This window comes from Chenopodium album, chromosome 16, assembly GCF_948465745.1.
Source record: "Chenopodium album chromosome 16, dcCheAlbu1.1, whole genome shotgun sequence".
Taxonomy (NCBI): Eukaryota; Viridiplantae; Streptophyta; class Magnoliopsida; order Caryophyllales; family Amaranthaceae; genus Chenopodium; species Chenopodium album.
In genome coordinates this window covers 34,941,877-34,957,847 of record NC_137849.1, presented here as the reverse complement: position 1 = coordinate 34,957,847, position 15,971 = coordinate 34,941,877, and the positions used below count along the sequence as shown (strand labels likewise).

Genomic DNA, 15,971 nt, shown 5'->3' with positions numbered 1-15,971 from the left:
TCGTCTCCTTCTCCTTTAAGAGCACCAAGACCACCACCAAGACCACAAAGGCCACCACCGCAACAATAACACCACGAAGATTTTAATCGATTTTTGGATTTTTCTGGGTTTAATTAATTGATTTTTCTGGGTTTAATTAATCGATTTTGGATTTTAATTCAATTTTTAATTTGATTTTAATCGATTTTTCTGGGTTTAATTTTGGGTTTAATTTTTCTGGGTTTAATTTTTGATTTTAATCGATTTTTTTTATTTTTTTCGAAGTTCTTGAAAATCAATTTCTGGGTTATTTTTTGGGTTTTTAACTAATTTTTGGGTATTTTTTATTTTTGTGGGTTTTTTTGTGGGTTTTTTAACTGATTTTAGTCGATTTATGGGTGCATGCATAGTGTTCTGGGTTTTATATTTTTATTTTTTTCGCAGCTTATTTATTTTAATAGATTTATTTTTTTTGTTTTAATTGATGCAGGTATATTTATTTAGATGTTAAATCGAAGATTGAAGATGCAGGATTATTGATTTAGATGTTGTATGGGGTTTTTTTTTATTTTGATGTTGTAATTTTTTTTTTTTTAATATATATTGTAATATTTTTTTTTTTTGATTTATATGTTGTAATTGTTCGATTATACTAGTATTGATTTATATTGTAATTTTTTTTTGATTGTATGTTGTAATTTTTCGATTATATTGATTGATATTGTTCGATTTATATTTTGTTGTTGTAATTTTTTTTAATTTAATTGTTCGATCCAAAACCCTAGAAACTGTAAAACGGTGGGAAGCCAATCTACCGAGGTTAAATAACCTAAAAGGCACATGTCCCAATGCACCATAAATACTGATCATTTACATCAGTTGGGATACAATGAATCCTCCAAGTGCAATGACTCCCAAAAATATTCTCCCTTCTTTCTACTCACTACTAGAAAAAGAGCGTTTTCCGACAGAAACCGTCGTCGGAAACACTTTTCCGGCGGAATTTATGTGTTGGAAGAGATTTTCCGGCTCAGAAAAAGTCCGTCGAAAAATTACGACAGAATATAAATCCGTCAGAAAATTGCGACGGAATTTCCGTCGGAAACTTCTACCAAAAAAAAAAGTCACCCACACCACAACTCACCACCACGTTCAACCGCCTCTGCCCAAACCCCAGCCGTTTTCCACCCTTTTCCCACCTAACTGCAATACCCAGTAGCCCCACCACTAAACCCGAACCCAGTAGCCCCGAAAAACCCTCCAACACCCAGATCCCCACCCAACCCCAAACCCTAACCTAGTAGCCCCGAAAACCCTCCCACACCCAGATCCCCACCCACCCCAAACCCTAACCATCCACCAGATCCCTACCCATCCACCACCACCACGACTTCCACCTTTTCGCCGGCAAACCCAAAAAAAGAAAAAAAAGAAAACATACCCACCACCACCCACCACAGCAATTAAAGCCAAATTTAAAAAAAAAAACACACACACACACAACACAAAACACACCACATTCACCACCGTGAAAGCCAAAAATTAAAATTAAAAAAAAAAAAATTAAAAACACAAATACATACTTGAAAACTTGAATTGGCTTCGAATTTAACCTTGAATTTAGTTTAATAAGGCCAAATTTGACCATGAAAACACTAGATCTAGTGTTTTCATGGTCGAATTTGACCTTAAAAAACCCTTAATTTGTTTAACACCATCCCTAAAGCGAAATCGACCACCATGCCGCAACTACACCACCCTCAAACCGCCGAAAAACAAAAGAGAATAGAAAAGGAGAGGAAAGAGAGGAGAAGAAAGAGACGAGAAAGAGAAGTGAAAAAGAGAAGAGGAAAGAAAAGAAGAGAGGGAAGGAGAAGGAGAGAGCAAATAAGAGGGAAAGACAGAGAAGGAGAAGGGGGAAAAATGATGAGAGAGAAGGAGAAGAGGGGAAGGGAGGCGGATAAGAAAAGGGGATTTAGGGTTTCTATTTTTTTATTATGTTCTGACGGAAAATAAAATTTCCGACGGAATATTTCATCGGAAAGCCCATATATTCCGACGGATTTATATTATGTCGTAAATTTCCGACGGATTGTGGAATTTTTAATGTTTCCGATGGAATTTCGTGTCCGTCGGAACCAGTCCGTCGGAAATCAGCCTATTTCTAGTAGTGACTTTCTCTTTCTAAAATCCTTTTTCGGTCACTAACTTGATCGTCAAAGGCAAATCTCTGGCGCACTGGAGGTTTGTTGTTTTGCAGGTGACTAGGCCATTCAAGTGTTGCATTGTGGATCTGTCTCCCGTGGTAAGTACACACCCCCTGTCTTGGATACGTATAAAAAACCATGGCACTTGGGAACTTAGCTTGTTGATTTTCCAAAAGGAAAGAAAGCTATTGGTTTCAAATGGGTATACAAAATTAAATTGAAGAAAGATGGAATATTAAAAGATACAAAGCTAGGCTTGTTGCAAAAGGATATAATCAGAAATATTGGGTAGATTATGAAGAAACCTTTTCTCCAGTTGTGAAAATGGGAACAGTTAGATGTTTTCTTGCTGCTAGTAAACATTGGCATATATTCCAAATAGATGTTAATAATGCCTTTTTACATGGAGATTTAAGTGAAAAAGTTTACATAGGATTGCAAATCCGGACAACAAATTTTGTAAGCTCGAGAAACCCTTGTATGGCTTGAAACAAGCATCTAGGAAATGGTTTGCCAAGCTTGTTCATGAACTGGTCTTTCTGGGTTTCTTTCAGTCAAAGTATGATCACAGCTTGTTCATCATGTAAGATGGGTCTGAAATTACACTTGCAGCAGTTTATGTCAATGACATTATCATCATAAGAACTCGTCTTCCTACAATTGATAAGTTCAAGCAACATCTTGATGATAAGTTTAGTATCAAAGACCCGGGATCGGAATTCTTACTTACTTTCTGAGAATTAAAGTTGGATATGTTGCAGAAGGTACTATTTTGATCAGCTAAAGTTTACAATGGAGTTACTAGCTGAGTCTCCTTTTAATTTGATCTCACAAGAAAAGCTTCTACCCCTCTGCCTCAACATCTGAAACTCTTATCTATAGATGGTGATCCAATGTAATTGCAGAGGTTTATTGGGAAGCTAAACTGTCTTACTAATACAAGACCTGACTTAGATTTTACAGTTCAAAGTCTAAGTCAATTTTTGCAAGCTCCTAAAACTTCTGATATGGATGCTTTACAGCATACTTTGAGGTACTTAGCTAGTACTCAAGGTCAGGGTATTCTTTTACAGGCTTCAGATTCTTTGGCACTCCAAGCCTTTTCTGATTCAGATTGGGGAGCCTGTTCAGATTCCAGAAGATCTATTACTAGGTATATTTTTCTCTTTGGCAAGTCACCTATATGCTAGAAATCGAAGAAACAAACCATAGTTTCTAAATCTTCTAGTGAATTAGAATATAGGTTTATGGCAGCAGCCTCTTCTGAGATTGTTTGGGTTATCAAGTTATTGGAAGAAATGGGTGTAATAGGTTTAAGTCCTGTCACACTTCACTTTGACAATCAATCTGCATTATACATAGTCAAGCTTCATGTGTTTTCATGATAGGACAAAACATATTAAGATCTACTGCAACTTCACAAAGGAAAAAGTATTAGAAGGTCTGATTCAGTTGACATATTTGCCTAAAAAGTCCCAGCTTGCTTATGTCTTTACTAAAGCGTTGCTAGCTTATCAGTCCAAAGAGCTTTTGTCCAAGTTGGGGTTGTTTGATCCTACAGTTCAACCAACTCCACCATGAGGGGGGTGGGGTGTGTTGAAGATTATTCAAGTCAATATGCCAACTCAACTCGTTTCTTACTTCAGCTAAACTTCTAGAAACAGAATGAAGAATTATGTTACTCATTATGTTTTGCTTTTGTACATGTTAGCAAAAGTTGTTATAGCATCATAATAGAATTCTGTTATGAAGAGTAGTTTCTAGAAGGTTTTGTATTTAGTATAAAAGCTGTTTATTACCATAGGATTAAGTATTCATTCATTTTTCCTTACACAATCAATACAAAAATATCTCTTATTCTATTTAGCTTCTAGCTTTCTCTCTAAAATTAAAGTTTCCTCTATAATTGTAAACTTGAAGTACACATCCGCTTGCTTGGAGCTAATAATATTATAGAGCAAACACTATGAAAATAGAGTGAGACTAATTTATCCAAAAGATAAATGTGATGGTTGAGACTTATGAATGATTCTACTTAAAAGGAGGCTAGGATGGATGAGGTTTAAACCAGTGACCTTCTTGTCACTTCGACTTTTGTTAACATGCTACATCACCAATTCTTTGTTGGAAATAGATTTGGGATATTCCTTGTTTGCAAAAAAAATTTTAAAAAAAAAAATGTGGTGGGACTGATAAGGAAGCCCCATTTTATCATTGTGATAAACAAAAATCGTTTATCTGATGGTATTATTTCCGTAAATAAAACAACAAAAAACTGAGATATAATAATATTTTAGTAAATAAATCAACATATTATATGTGGGCTCACTTTTAATACTCGTAAAAAGTTTTTTAATTATTTACGAAAAAGCCACTAAATAATTTTTTTTAATTTTTTTTTTAATTTTTTTATTATGATAATTTTGCATTGCATGTATTTTGTGGGACAGATTACCTAGCACTCTAACCTTGCTAAAACGATCCCCAACAAAAACTCTTTTGCAATTTCTGCCCAAACACTAAGGAATTGAAACCAATGCAATGAACATATTCTAAGACTCTGCCCTAGAACTTCAAATCCATGGTCACTTAACCTAAAATTAAAGTTAATGCATCTCCTCAAGCTCAATCATGGATTCTAATATTCCCCCACCATACGAGGGCTAATCTAGTTAACTAATTAATGAAGTTCATTTTTACACAAAATATAAAAAAACCTTCACAGAGAAGCATTTTTAATTGAGAGTATTAGTTAATAAGCTTAGCTTGTTGTGTATCTTTAAAAAAAACGGAGTAAATCAAATTGATGAACATGACTAGCTAAATCAAATTCAGTTTATTACTAAGCATGTATCCAGTGGATGATAAATATATTGACTTGACTATTACTTAGTGTAACACCTAGATTAGATCAATTATAGATCTCAAGATTAGTCTTGACTTAAAAACATCTAGATCAGAATTAAACTTCACCAATACTTTAATGAAATCAAAGACATGTTGTACTTGTCTCAATCAATTTATTAACATTTTTTTTGTGTGGTATTTTTCGATTTTGTTGTGTTAATTTTCATATTTATAGGCTTATTTTCGTTTCTTGGGTTAATTTTCGATTTTTTTGGGGTTGATTTTCATTTTTTTGAGCTAATCTTAGTTTTAATGGGTTAATTTTGGTTTTTGGCATTAACTTTTGGAATGGTGGTAGTGTGTGGTTGGGTAAGCTGGTGGTTCTGAGGTGGGGCTGGTAGTGTGGGGTGGAGGCTGGTGGTGTGGGCAGTGGTAGTCGTTAATAGCCAGAAAATTCAAGAGGAAAAAAAGGGGGGAGGGGGGTCACGTGCCCTGATTTGAGTCAACGCCGGAGTTTAAGGTCAAAGGCGGAAAGTTGAGCCAGGTGGTCTTACTCAACAAAAATTTGTATTTAGGTGGTCTTAGGCAACATTTTTTTAAGTGGGTAGTTTTTGACAAAAACCAGTATTTGGCGGGTGGTTTTAGACAAAATTTCCTTTATTTTATAATAATTGCAACACTACCTTATTTGGTAAGGATCTACTACTAATCTATTATAATCTCTCTCCTACATTTTTTTTTTATCTCTCTCTTACTAACAATTAAATTTATCTCCACTAATTGTACTTTATGTTATATAGTTCACTTTTAATCCACACCCTATAATTTTTATTAAACTTATGCAACACCTAGTGTTACGATTATTACAAAACAGAGAAAATATTACATTTTTTACGAACATTGAGTCCTAAGTAATTAGGTTCTCGATCACTTCTCTCGTATTGATGTGGCTGATAGTTTATTTATTGTCTGAGACAAAAACTAGTACTCGTACTATAATGTGAATGCATAGTGGTTATTATTTGCTTATTTCCGCTAACCAACGTTACATGACATGGGCTAATCCGTCCTTTATTTAACTTTTTAAAATGTCAATGAAAGTTTACTTTTTCAAGCGAAGTAACATGTGTGTCAATATTTTTAATTGATTAATTTTTCCTTCCTACTACAACAATATGCGAACGACAAAACTAATATCCAAGATTACAAACCAAATCTAAAGTTGTTAATTGTTAGTTGTTTGAATTTTAATATATTTATCACTACAAAAGTCGACAAAATATGAGGAATTCACACAATTATATAGTGATATGAACCATATATTTTAAACCAATATATAGAAAGATATGATTATACTATAAATTATATAAAATCTGATTGTATTTAGTGATGGTAATAGATTTTCATTTTATTCCATACATCAAGTTGCTTAATACGTAGTATTTATAACTTGTAAGAAAGTAGATCTAAAACCAACATTATAATTAGTAAATATTGAAATATTGCTAGGGATAAATATACAAGAGGTTGTGTAGTATAAGTAGAGTGGTCAAATTGAGTGGTGCATTTTGGGTCCAAAATGATTTTTGATGGATCAAGTCACTTCAAACTCGGGACATACTGGCTTTATTTGTCGTTTCAAATCAGATTAGAAAGTCGTGTTTGCAGATTAAATCGAAATTTTTGTCATTTATTTTAAACTTGTGCCAAAATTGTGTAGAGACACACCACATAGAACTAACAATTGGATTTTGGATAGATATATTAAAGTATGATATGGAGTACATCTACGATTAAAGATTGAATTTACTTGTACATTTTTTCTTACATTGAGTGATGGATTCTGGATAATTAAAACACACACTTTTTTTTTTTTTTTTTTTGTAAAGTAAGTTTTAAATTTTAAATTACTTCCTTCATTCACAAATAAAATGTCTAGCTAATTGTTGACTATACATTTTTATTTTTATTAAAGATCAATTAAAAAAAAAAATGATATTCGAATAATAAGTCAAGCTGATGTGTACATTAAAAACTGGAGGGAGAATTTGAAGACAATTAGAGGTGTTAAATTCCATCTAGACCTGATCCGAAACCGAGCAATTAAAAAAATATCCAATTTAAATTTTATATCGCATGGATAATTTAGCATGACTCAGGTTTAAAAATAAACCCGACCATTCGACCTCATCGAATCCAATCCAAATATCGGAATTGACACCTCTAAAGACCGTTGATTATTGTCTTAAGTAATCCTTTGGTAGAATATAAATGTGTGCGAAAATGCCTAAAATCGACAAGGAGATATATATTTCAAGCTTGAGCCAACCACAAGTAGAATATGAATATCTAACCAAATTATTTGAATGGAAAAATTGAAAACACGGAATACTAGGCAGCAAGTCATCCATGTGGAAAATAACAAAAATATTACACTATTCAATTCTGACAACGATCTATTATTCAACTAACCCTTTTAAAAAAGACTTAATAATTTTTCATGAAATAAATTTATTTTGCTACCTGCTTTATTAGTTTGTTCCCTCCTTTAAATTGTCCTTTATTGCAGCGGAAAAATCTCACATTAAAAACACGTACACTTGAGAGATAAGCTTATTAATTTTGAGCTTGAGAAAAATGGGTTCATCAAATAATTTGGTTCTATTTTTAATCATAGTTTCATCTTTTCTAGTTATAATTTCTAAGGGTCAGCAAAGCAGTGTACCTGTTGTTCCTGGCCTTTCATACACATTTTATTCAACTAGTTGCCCTAATTTGGAATCCATTGTTAGGATTCATCTTCTTCAAGTTCTTGAGAATGATACTACTCAAGCCGCGGGGTTGCTTCGACTTCACTTTCATGATTGCTTTGTTCAGGTATATTTTTCAATATGTATTTTACATGTATATACTATATTTTCTTTGTTTTTTAACAAGTGTAAGAAAAAGAATTTATACTATATGTTCATGAGTAAGCCTACATGTCATGTGGTGCCTTCTTCCATTAATCGAGTTTTCATTTCATGTACTTAAAAATATGTATTATACAAGATTTGAATCCACAACTTCACAACATAAAATTAATGCATTAACTCGGGGAATCACCCGGGCATAAAAACTAGTTACAATTTCATAGGAGTACTTGTCAACACAAAACCTTAATCACACAATTATATGTTTAATGTTACACTTAAAATTAATATTTTGTAAATATATATTGAAATAAATTAATATTTTGTAAATATACATTGAGAAATATTCAACAATAATAAGGCCCTACACGGTTAGTGTGGTGTATGCGAATCTAAGACGACTACTCTATCTGGAAATTTAAGTTGTGGTGCTAGATAGAGTGTACTACTAGTGAAAGTTACTTGCTACTTAGTATTCCGTAGTCCGTACTACTTATTTATCTTCTAATTGCTTATCCCATCTTTTTATTTTATTTACTTGTACTTATCTAGCCATTAATATTTTTGAGTACATAGTAATAAAAATCATCAATGTTAAGATTTTATAAAAAATACTTTGAGACAAATTAAATCTAGCTAATTAACATGATCCTAGACACTGTCCTTCATAAAAATTATTTTATTTTTCTTATGTTTAGTTAATACAGTACAATAATTGATAAAAGTCTTCTATGTATGACCATATGGACAATAACTAGGTAGATAGATAGAAATCGAAAGGAGTATAGTCTTTGTCTTAAAAATTTTATGCTACGTAGATGACTCCCTTGGATCCACAATTTCCTTGAAATTTATGATCAAATACTAATAATCGTGTTTATATATGTACTACGTTTGTAAGGGATGTGATGCTTCAGTATTGCTAGATGGATCAACAAGTGGTCCAAGCGAGAAAAGTGCAATTCCTAACTTAACACTGAGGCAGGCAGCATTTAAGATTATCAATGATATACAAGCTCTAATTCAAGACCAATGTGGCCAAGTTGTGTCATGCGCTGATATCACTGCTCTTGCCGCTCGGGAATCCATATTATTGGTATGATCTCTTATCCAATCCTTTATTATTTCTAAACTAACATTTATGGTATATTTATGTTTGTGGTCCATAAGGTCTTAAGGAGTAGTTGGCGTACTGGCTAGTTGCACTGTAGATCGAGAACCCGACGAGAAGTGAAGTACATTGATTGATAATAAGTAGAAATTTTTATGAAAATGTCATTGTTTTAGATTGACTAAATTGAACCTTGCAATTGCACATAAATAAACACTATGTATTATAGTAGCATATTTATTAGGATTTTTTTGTAAATAACCACCCCAATATATATCTTGTATTGAATTTACCACCCGATTTTTTCAAAATTAAAAAAGACCACCCATTAATGTCAAAACCAGTAAATTTCACCATCCTTCTTCAATTCCGGCTAGTTTTCCGACTTAGGATACATGTGTCACCACATAATTGCTCAAAAAAGAAATTAAAAAAATCCCCTTAACCCCAGCCCCCTGGCAGCTCCGCCATCTCCTGCCACCCCACCCAAATCAACCACCTGCCGCACCACCCTCACCCCAACCAACCACCACTCCTACCGGCGAACCTCACCAAGCCCCAACCCTTGCTCGAGAAACCCCACCTAGCCCCCACCCCTAACCCCTACCCACATCGCCATTTCACCACCGAACCCCACCCACTTTGTCGCTTCCTCAAATACCCCTACCAACATCGTCGTTTCCTCACGAAACCCCTACGTCGCCGCTTCCTCTGCTCATTCCAAGGTTGCACTGTTCAATTTGTTTTTTAGTTTTATTTTCCGTTTTTTAGGGTTTTGATTTGTTGGTTTGATAAGATTGTTGAGTGAGTTTGTAATTGATTGAAGAAGAGCTAGGAAGAGGAGGAGATTTAGAGAGTTGCTGATTATTCTTGAGATATGGGTTGACATTGGTGAGTTGGTGACTATAGATAAAACTATAGAAGAGATGGGTTATGGTGATTGTGAAGGTGGTGGTGAGATTGAGGAGTGGAGGAGATTGCAGGAACAGGTACGGGGAAGGAAACGGATGTCAAAAATGGAAACGGGGAAGAGGAGGGGTGCCGGAGGTGGCAGAGTTGCCGCCTTCCAGAGGTGGTAGGGGTGGGTTTAGGTTTTTTTATAATTTTGTGGGCCCCTAAATCGGAAAACTGGCCGAACTAGTAAAAAAATTGGCCGGAATTGGAAAAGGGTGGTGAAATTTACTGGTTTTGACATTAATGGATGGTATTTTTTAATTTCGAAAAAAACGGGTGGTTATTTCAATACAAGGTATATTTCCGGGTGGTTATTTAAAAAAAATTCCTATTTATTATACAGAGTTTATATCAATTTTGTAACATGACCCAACGTTGACCAAATTATAATTATATGTTCATATATTTCATGTTTATGTACAATAAATCTATATTGGCTATAATGATATTAATGTCAATTGGAATACTTTGTAAAGATTACAGGTATATATTTTTTTTCAGCCAGGGAAATTAATTGACTTATGTATAACACATAGTAGTTGACTAGGACATATTAAAAGAGGATCTTTTGGGTTCAAATCGATGAAAGACCTCATATGCTTATGTACTACTCCCTCAGTTCCAATATTTATGCCCCATTGTAAAAATGGTAAAAATTTGGATTAAACTCTAAAATATTTGCTCGTAAAATACTTTAATCAATCTGCTATAAGAGATAATATAGTCATGTGAATCTTATTGGATAAGATACATCTCATTGTATTTTTTTTTTATTATTTTTTTATTAAATTTTGGTTTTTATAATTTTTACACGTATGAAAATAGAAATAAATCATATCAAGATGTATATTGAAGACCAAAAAGTGAAATGGGGCAAAAATTAAAGGATAGAGGAGTATCATTGAAGCAAAAGAAAGATGCACAAATTAATTAAAATGAGGCATGATTAGGTGAAAATTATACGAATGGTTCTCTTAGTCCCCAAGTAGAAATTCATTTGTCTTTTAAACATGTATTTGAAATGATAAATAAAAAAAATATATAGCAATTATTTAAGTTATATTTTTGAGACGGAGGGAGTATATTATGTATACTAAGGAAATTAACACATACTTGGCATTCCTAGCCCTTCCTAACATTAATTTAATTTGATTATTTTCATTTTATGTGTGCACTTTTCATGAATTATATTCTTACTATTTGGTATGTTATTTTGCAGTCAGGTGGACCATACTATAACATACCCTTAGGAAGAAGAGACAGTCAAAATTTTGCAACATCAAACGTTACATTAGCCAATCTACCACCACCAACTTTCAACACTACTCAAAATCTCAACTTATTTACCTCCAAAAACTTCACCGCAACCGATCTAGTCGCCCTCTCGGGTGGTCACACCATTGGGATCGGTCATTGTACGTCGTTCACCAACCGACTTTACCCCCAGCAAGACCCGAACATGGATAAAACTTTCGCTAATAACCTTAAGCTCACATGCCCTGCTTCAAACACTACAAACACTACCAATTTGGACCTTCGTACTCCTAACATTTTCGACAACAAGTACTTCGTTGACCTTATGAATCGTCAAGGCTTGTTTACGTCTGATCAAGATTTATATACCGATTCAAGGACCAAGAGTATAGTCCAAAGCTTTGCCGTTAACCAAACATTGTTCTTTGAAAAGTTCATAGATGGTATGGTTAAGATGGGCCAACTTGGCGTACTGACCGGATCACAAGGGGAGATTCGTGCAAATTGCTCCGCGAGGAATGGTAACAGTATGAGCTCTTGGTCTATTGTAGGTGATGAGCAACAAGGACGATCGGCTCAGTACTAAAGACCATCAAAATAATGTAACGTTGGGAGTTTAAAGTTGAGTTTGTACGTTTTGTGTGTTTCATCATCCACTGATCGACCTTCTCGGTGTGTATTATGTAATAGAATAAGCTGTGCTTAGTACGACCATATGAAAGGTATTGGTTACATGTTGACTTATATGTTCAGTTGCATTGTAACCATCCTCGCTTCATGTAATATGATGCTATATGAGCTTATGGCCTTTTGAATTTGTTGTCAACACCTTCATATTTTGGCCATGGGTTGATCTTATGGACAAAATCACTAGGCCGAAAAAACGTTACACTTACAAAATTACTAATGCTAGACATTGTCTAGCAAGCTGCAACCCTTTTTATGATATAACCTTTTCTTGTATGAGTTGTATCCTATGGCCACTCTAGACATGGGCCACTTGAACAAGAGACATGCTGATACGGCACGTATGCTTACATGGAACACGGCCCAACCCATACCCATATTTAGCATTCACATGAAATTAAATTCTGTTGTAATAATTCTTATAAATGCGTGCCCAGCTTGCTTTCGTTGCACTTGTAGCAATGTAGCATTCCTTGATTTCGTTGTAGATGACTCTGTTTCTCAATTATTAGATTTATCAGTATGCCCTTTATTTCTTTTTAATTCTATACTTTGTATAACATTTATCAACCATTTTTAGTTAAAATTTTGGTATGATCCGATTTTGACCTGAAATAAGTGGTTTGGACACGACTTTTTTGGAGTGAAGTTGGGCCCGAATCGAAGGCTTGGCCCAAAATGGGTCTTTATTTTTTGGCAATTCAAAGCCCATCCCGGTCCATGATCACCTTTACGTTTAGTACATAATGCATCTGCTAGAAGGCCTAGAACCTGTTATTACATGAAATTTAGTAAGGCTGTGTTATAGACTTATACTTCGTAATACTTATCCATCACAATCGTTCAATTTATGCTAGAGTAAAAATAAGGTAGATCTTTATTAATACGGAATAATAAGCATTGTTAATACATTTCGAAATAGAGAGTAACAATGGTGCATATCTCATATGCACCCGTCCTAAAATCAAGAACTAAGAAGCTAATGAAAAGTGTAAACATCAATTATTAATTAATCAAGATTAGCAACACATGTTAATTTTGAATTCCAAAGTAATTATATGGGAGTAAATTGATTAGCAACATCAATTTATTTTGTTTCAGTATTCATTCGAGATTACATATATCTCTTACGGTTAGAGCTAGTCATTTTTATTTATTATTAATTTCCAAGAAAATATCTTAAATTAAAATTAATTTTTTTTTTTTTTTTTTTTTTTTTTTTTTGATAAATAAAGATATTTAGTTACAATATAAAAATCAGGAAAACCCATTTATGTTTCTTGATCTTGATAACCGACTTAACTGATTTCCCCCTGCAAAATTAACAACTTTATAACTAACTACCACTATAAATATTTCATCAATCCATTCCTATTATTTAGTTTCTTCTTCAAAATTATATATCCCTTCATTTTTCATCCATTAAAATCATCACAAACCTTAGCTTCTTTCTTTCATTCATTCATTCTGTTCTGTCATTTCTTATTACTACGTACTAAATTAGTAATGGCATCTTCGAGTTCAATCGAATGGAGGATTGTGGAAAGAGAAGAAAGAGAAGAGCAAAGAATATTCGCAAGGTCCGACAAACCCTTAGGAAGCGGCTCCTTCAAAAGAGTTTATTTGGGGTTCGATGAGGTTAAAGGCATTGAAATTGCTTGGAGTAAGATACCATTTACACGGGAAATAAAGAAGTCTAAGATATGTGCTGAAGCTGAATTATCGATGTCATTAGAACACGAAAACATAATTAAATGCTACGATCATTGGTTAGATAAACCCAATAAAGTCGTGAACATGATTACAGAGTATTGTCCTTCAGGGGACTTGAGAGACTACATTTTGAAACATGATCTTGTTGCTAATACCGCGTTGATCAAGAATTGGTGTAGACAGATTATAAGCGCGTTACATTATATTCATACTCGTAATCAGCCTGTTTGTCACCTTGATGTTAAGTGTGCTAACATATTTGTTAATGGTAGCACGGGCACGATAAAACTAGGAGACTTCGGAATCGCAAAGGAGTATAATCAACTAAGGGTTATAGAAGACATAAAGAAGTTTGGGGCTACAGTAGCAGAGATGACGGATAGGAGAAGATTACTACGCGGTGAGGTCAGGTTGGGTGACATGGTATTTGGCCGCGGTGATCCGATGGCTTACAAGTCGTCTGTGCTAGCCGGGGTGGAAAATGAAGAAATTAAGTGGTTTTGTACTAAGTGTCTCTCTCCTGCTCCAAGAACCACGGCATTGGAACTTTTAGATGACTCATTTCTTGCAGTCGATGTTACTGGAACATCGACTGCTAGTACTAGTAATGCTGCTGGTAATCTGAATCTGGGAGAATCTGTTCGAGATCAGGTGGCTGAACTACTGCAGCCGCCTGCAGAAGTACTGAAGGAATTTGACAGTGGAGATAAGAAATTCAGGTTACAGGGGATAATGTCAGAGGATGTATCGATTTCTATTACTCTGAGGATTATTACTGATGGCATTGATACGGTTACAACGATGAATTTTGAGTTCTTGCTTGGAGTTGATACAGTTTCTGATATCATGGAGGATATTGCAGTAGAATTTGACTCGTCTGCTGAAGTAATCGCGCTGGTTTCAGAGAATATGGAACAACTCATAACAGAATTTCTGCATGAACCTCATCACAGTAACACAGAGCAGACGCAAGACGGAAGATCTGAGGATAATAGAAGAAGTAACAACAGGAAATGGAAGCTGTCAAAATGGTTATGCTGCACTAAACCCAGATCAATTTGATTCTTTAGTACAAAAATAGACTATTCAATGGTTTTCTTTTATGTTAGTGTACTAAAGGTGACTATAATTTTAGGCATGTTAGAGATGCTTTGAGTCTTAGTTGAGTCTTAAGTGTTTACGATTGCTCGACTTTAGGTCTAGCTACCTTTGTTTTGCTTTCTTTAATTTGTCGATTAAGTGTCTTTCAATTTGTAAGTGTTTGATTTGGAAAACAGAACATTATGTGAGTGAGTTAGCTAGTTAATTTGTAGTTAAGTACTAGTACTTAATTTGTTTTTAATTCTTTACAAGCATATATTGTGTAACAAAAGCTTTCCTTTACAATATAATTATTACTTTTAGTACTATGATTAATGTTTTGTTTGTAATTGTATGATTCTTTGTACAGAATTATTAATGCTTTTTCTTAAGAGAGTAACAACATATACACCAGCCCCTATATTTTAAGAAAATTAAAAGTGAGACATTAATAAATTATTAATCAAGATTAGTAAAAAAAACTAACAAATTTTAATTTATAATTCTTAAATTAATACTCCTTCCGTCCTCAAATGTTCTTTTCATTTGTTATTTTGACACTATTCATAAGTTAGGAGAATCTTCTAAATTATGGTCAATATATAAGACATAATATATAGTTATGTCGGGTCTTATTTTATTCGTTTTGATGAATAATTTATTAGTTTTCAATTGTTTTATTATTCACTAATAAGAAACTAACAATATTTATGGTCAACATTTGCAAACTTGTACATTCAAATTGGAAAGAACAGGCACAGGGAGTCATATGGGAATGAAAGATTTTATCATCCTACTTGATTTATTTAGTTATTTTGTTACACCATTCATTCGAGATTACACATTGTTGTGAGCCAGTGACTTTTAATTATTAGAAATATCTTAAATTAAAGTTAAGATTTTTATTAATTAAAAAGCAAATTAAAGATATATATTTAACTATAATATAAACATCAAGAAAACCCATTTTCTGTTCCTTGATCTTAATAACCGACTTAACTGATTTCCCCTATAAAACTAACAACTTAATAACTACCACAACTTTTCTACATATAAATATTTCGTCAATTCATTTCTAATACGTATTATGTTTTCTTCATCAAAACTATACAATATCCCTTCATTTTTTATCCATAAAAATCATCAAAAATCTTCTTTCTTTTCTTTTGTTCTGTTCTATCATTTCTAATCAATACATACAAAATTCGTAACAATGGCAGCTTCGAG

The 15,971-nt window shown here is 33.5% G+C and overlaps 3 protein-coding genes across 3 annotated transcripts; all 3 read left to right on the top strand.

Moving 5' to 3' along the window:
* The first annotated feature begins 2,510 nt into the window (after positions 1-2,510).
* Positions 2,511-3,767, top strand: LOC145584146 (uncharacterized). Its single transcript, XM_081641060.1, has 3 exons — positions 2,511-2,645; positions 3,092-3,339; positions 3,575-3,767. The coding sequence occupies exons 1-3, from the start codon at positions 2,511-2,513 to the stop codon at positions 3,765-3,767; spliced, it is 576 nt and encodes a 191-aa protein (XP_081497186.1).
* A 3,807-nt stretch (positions 3,768-7,574) lies between these two features.
* Positions 7,575-12,227, top strand: LOC145585155 (peroxidase 12-like). Its single transcript, XM_081641886.1, has 3 exons — positions 7,575-7,910; positions 8,847-9,041; positions 11,230-12,227. Exons 1-3 carry the CDS (start codon positions 7,671-7,673, stop codon positions 11,848-11,850), a joined length of 1,056 nt encoding a protein of 351 aa, XP_081498012.1. The 5' UTR covers positions 7,575-7,670; the 3' UTR covers positions 11,851-12,227.
* A 1,230-nt stretch (positions 12,228-13,457) lies between these two features.
* LOC145584145 (serine/threonine-protein kinase WNK8-like) lies at positions 13,458-14,726 on the top strand. The gene has a single exon (XM_081641059.1). It carries the CDS (start codon positions 13,458-13,460, stop codon positions 14,724-14,726), a length of 1,269 nt encoding a protein of 422 aa, XP_081497185.1.
* The last annotated feature ends 1,245 nt before the right edge of the window (positions 14,727-15,971 follow it).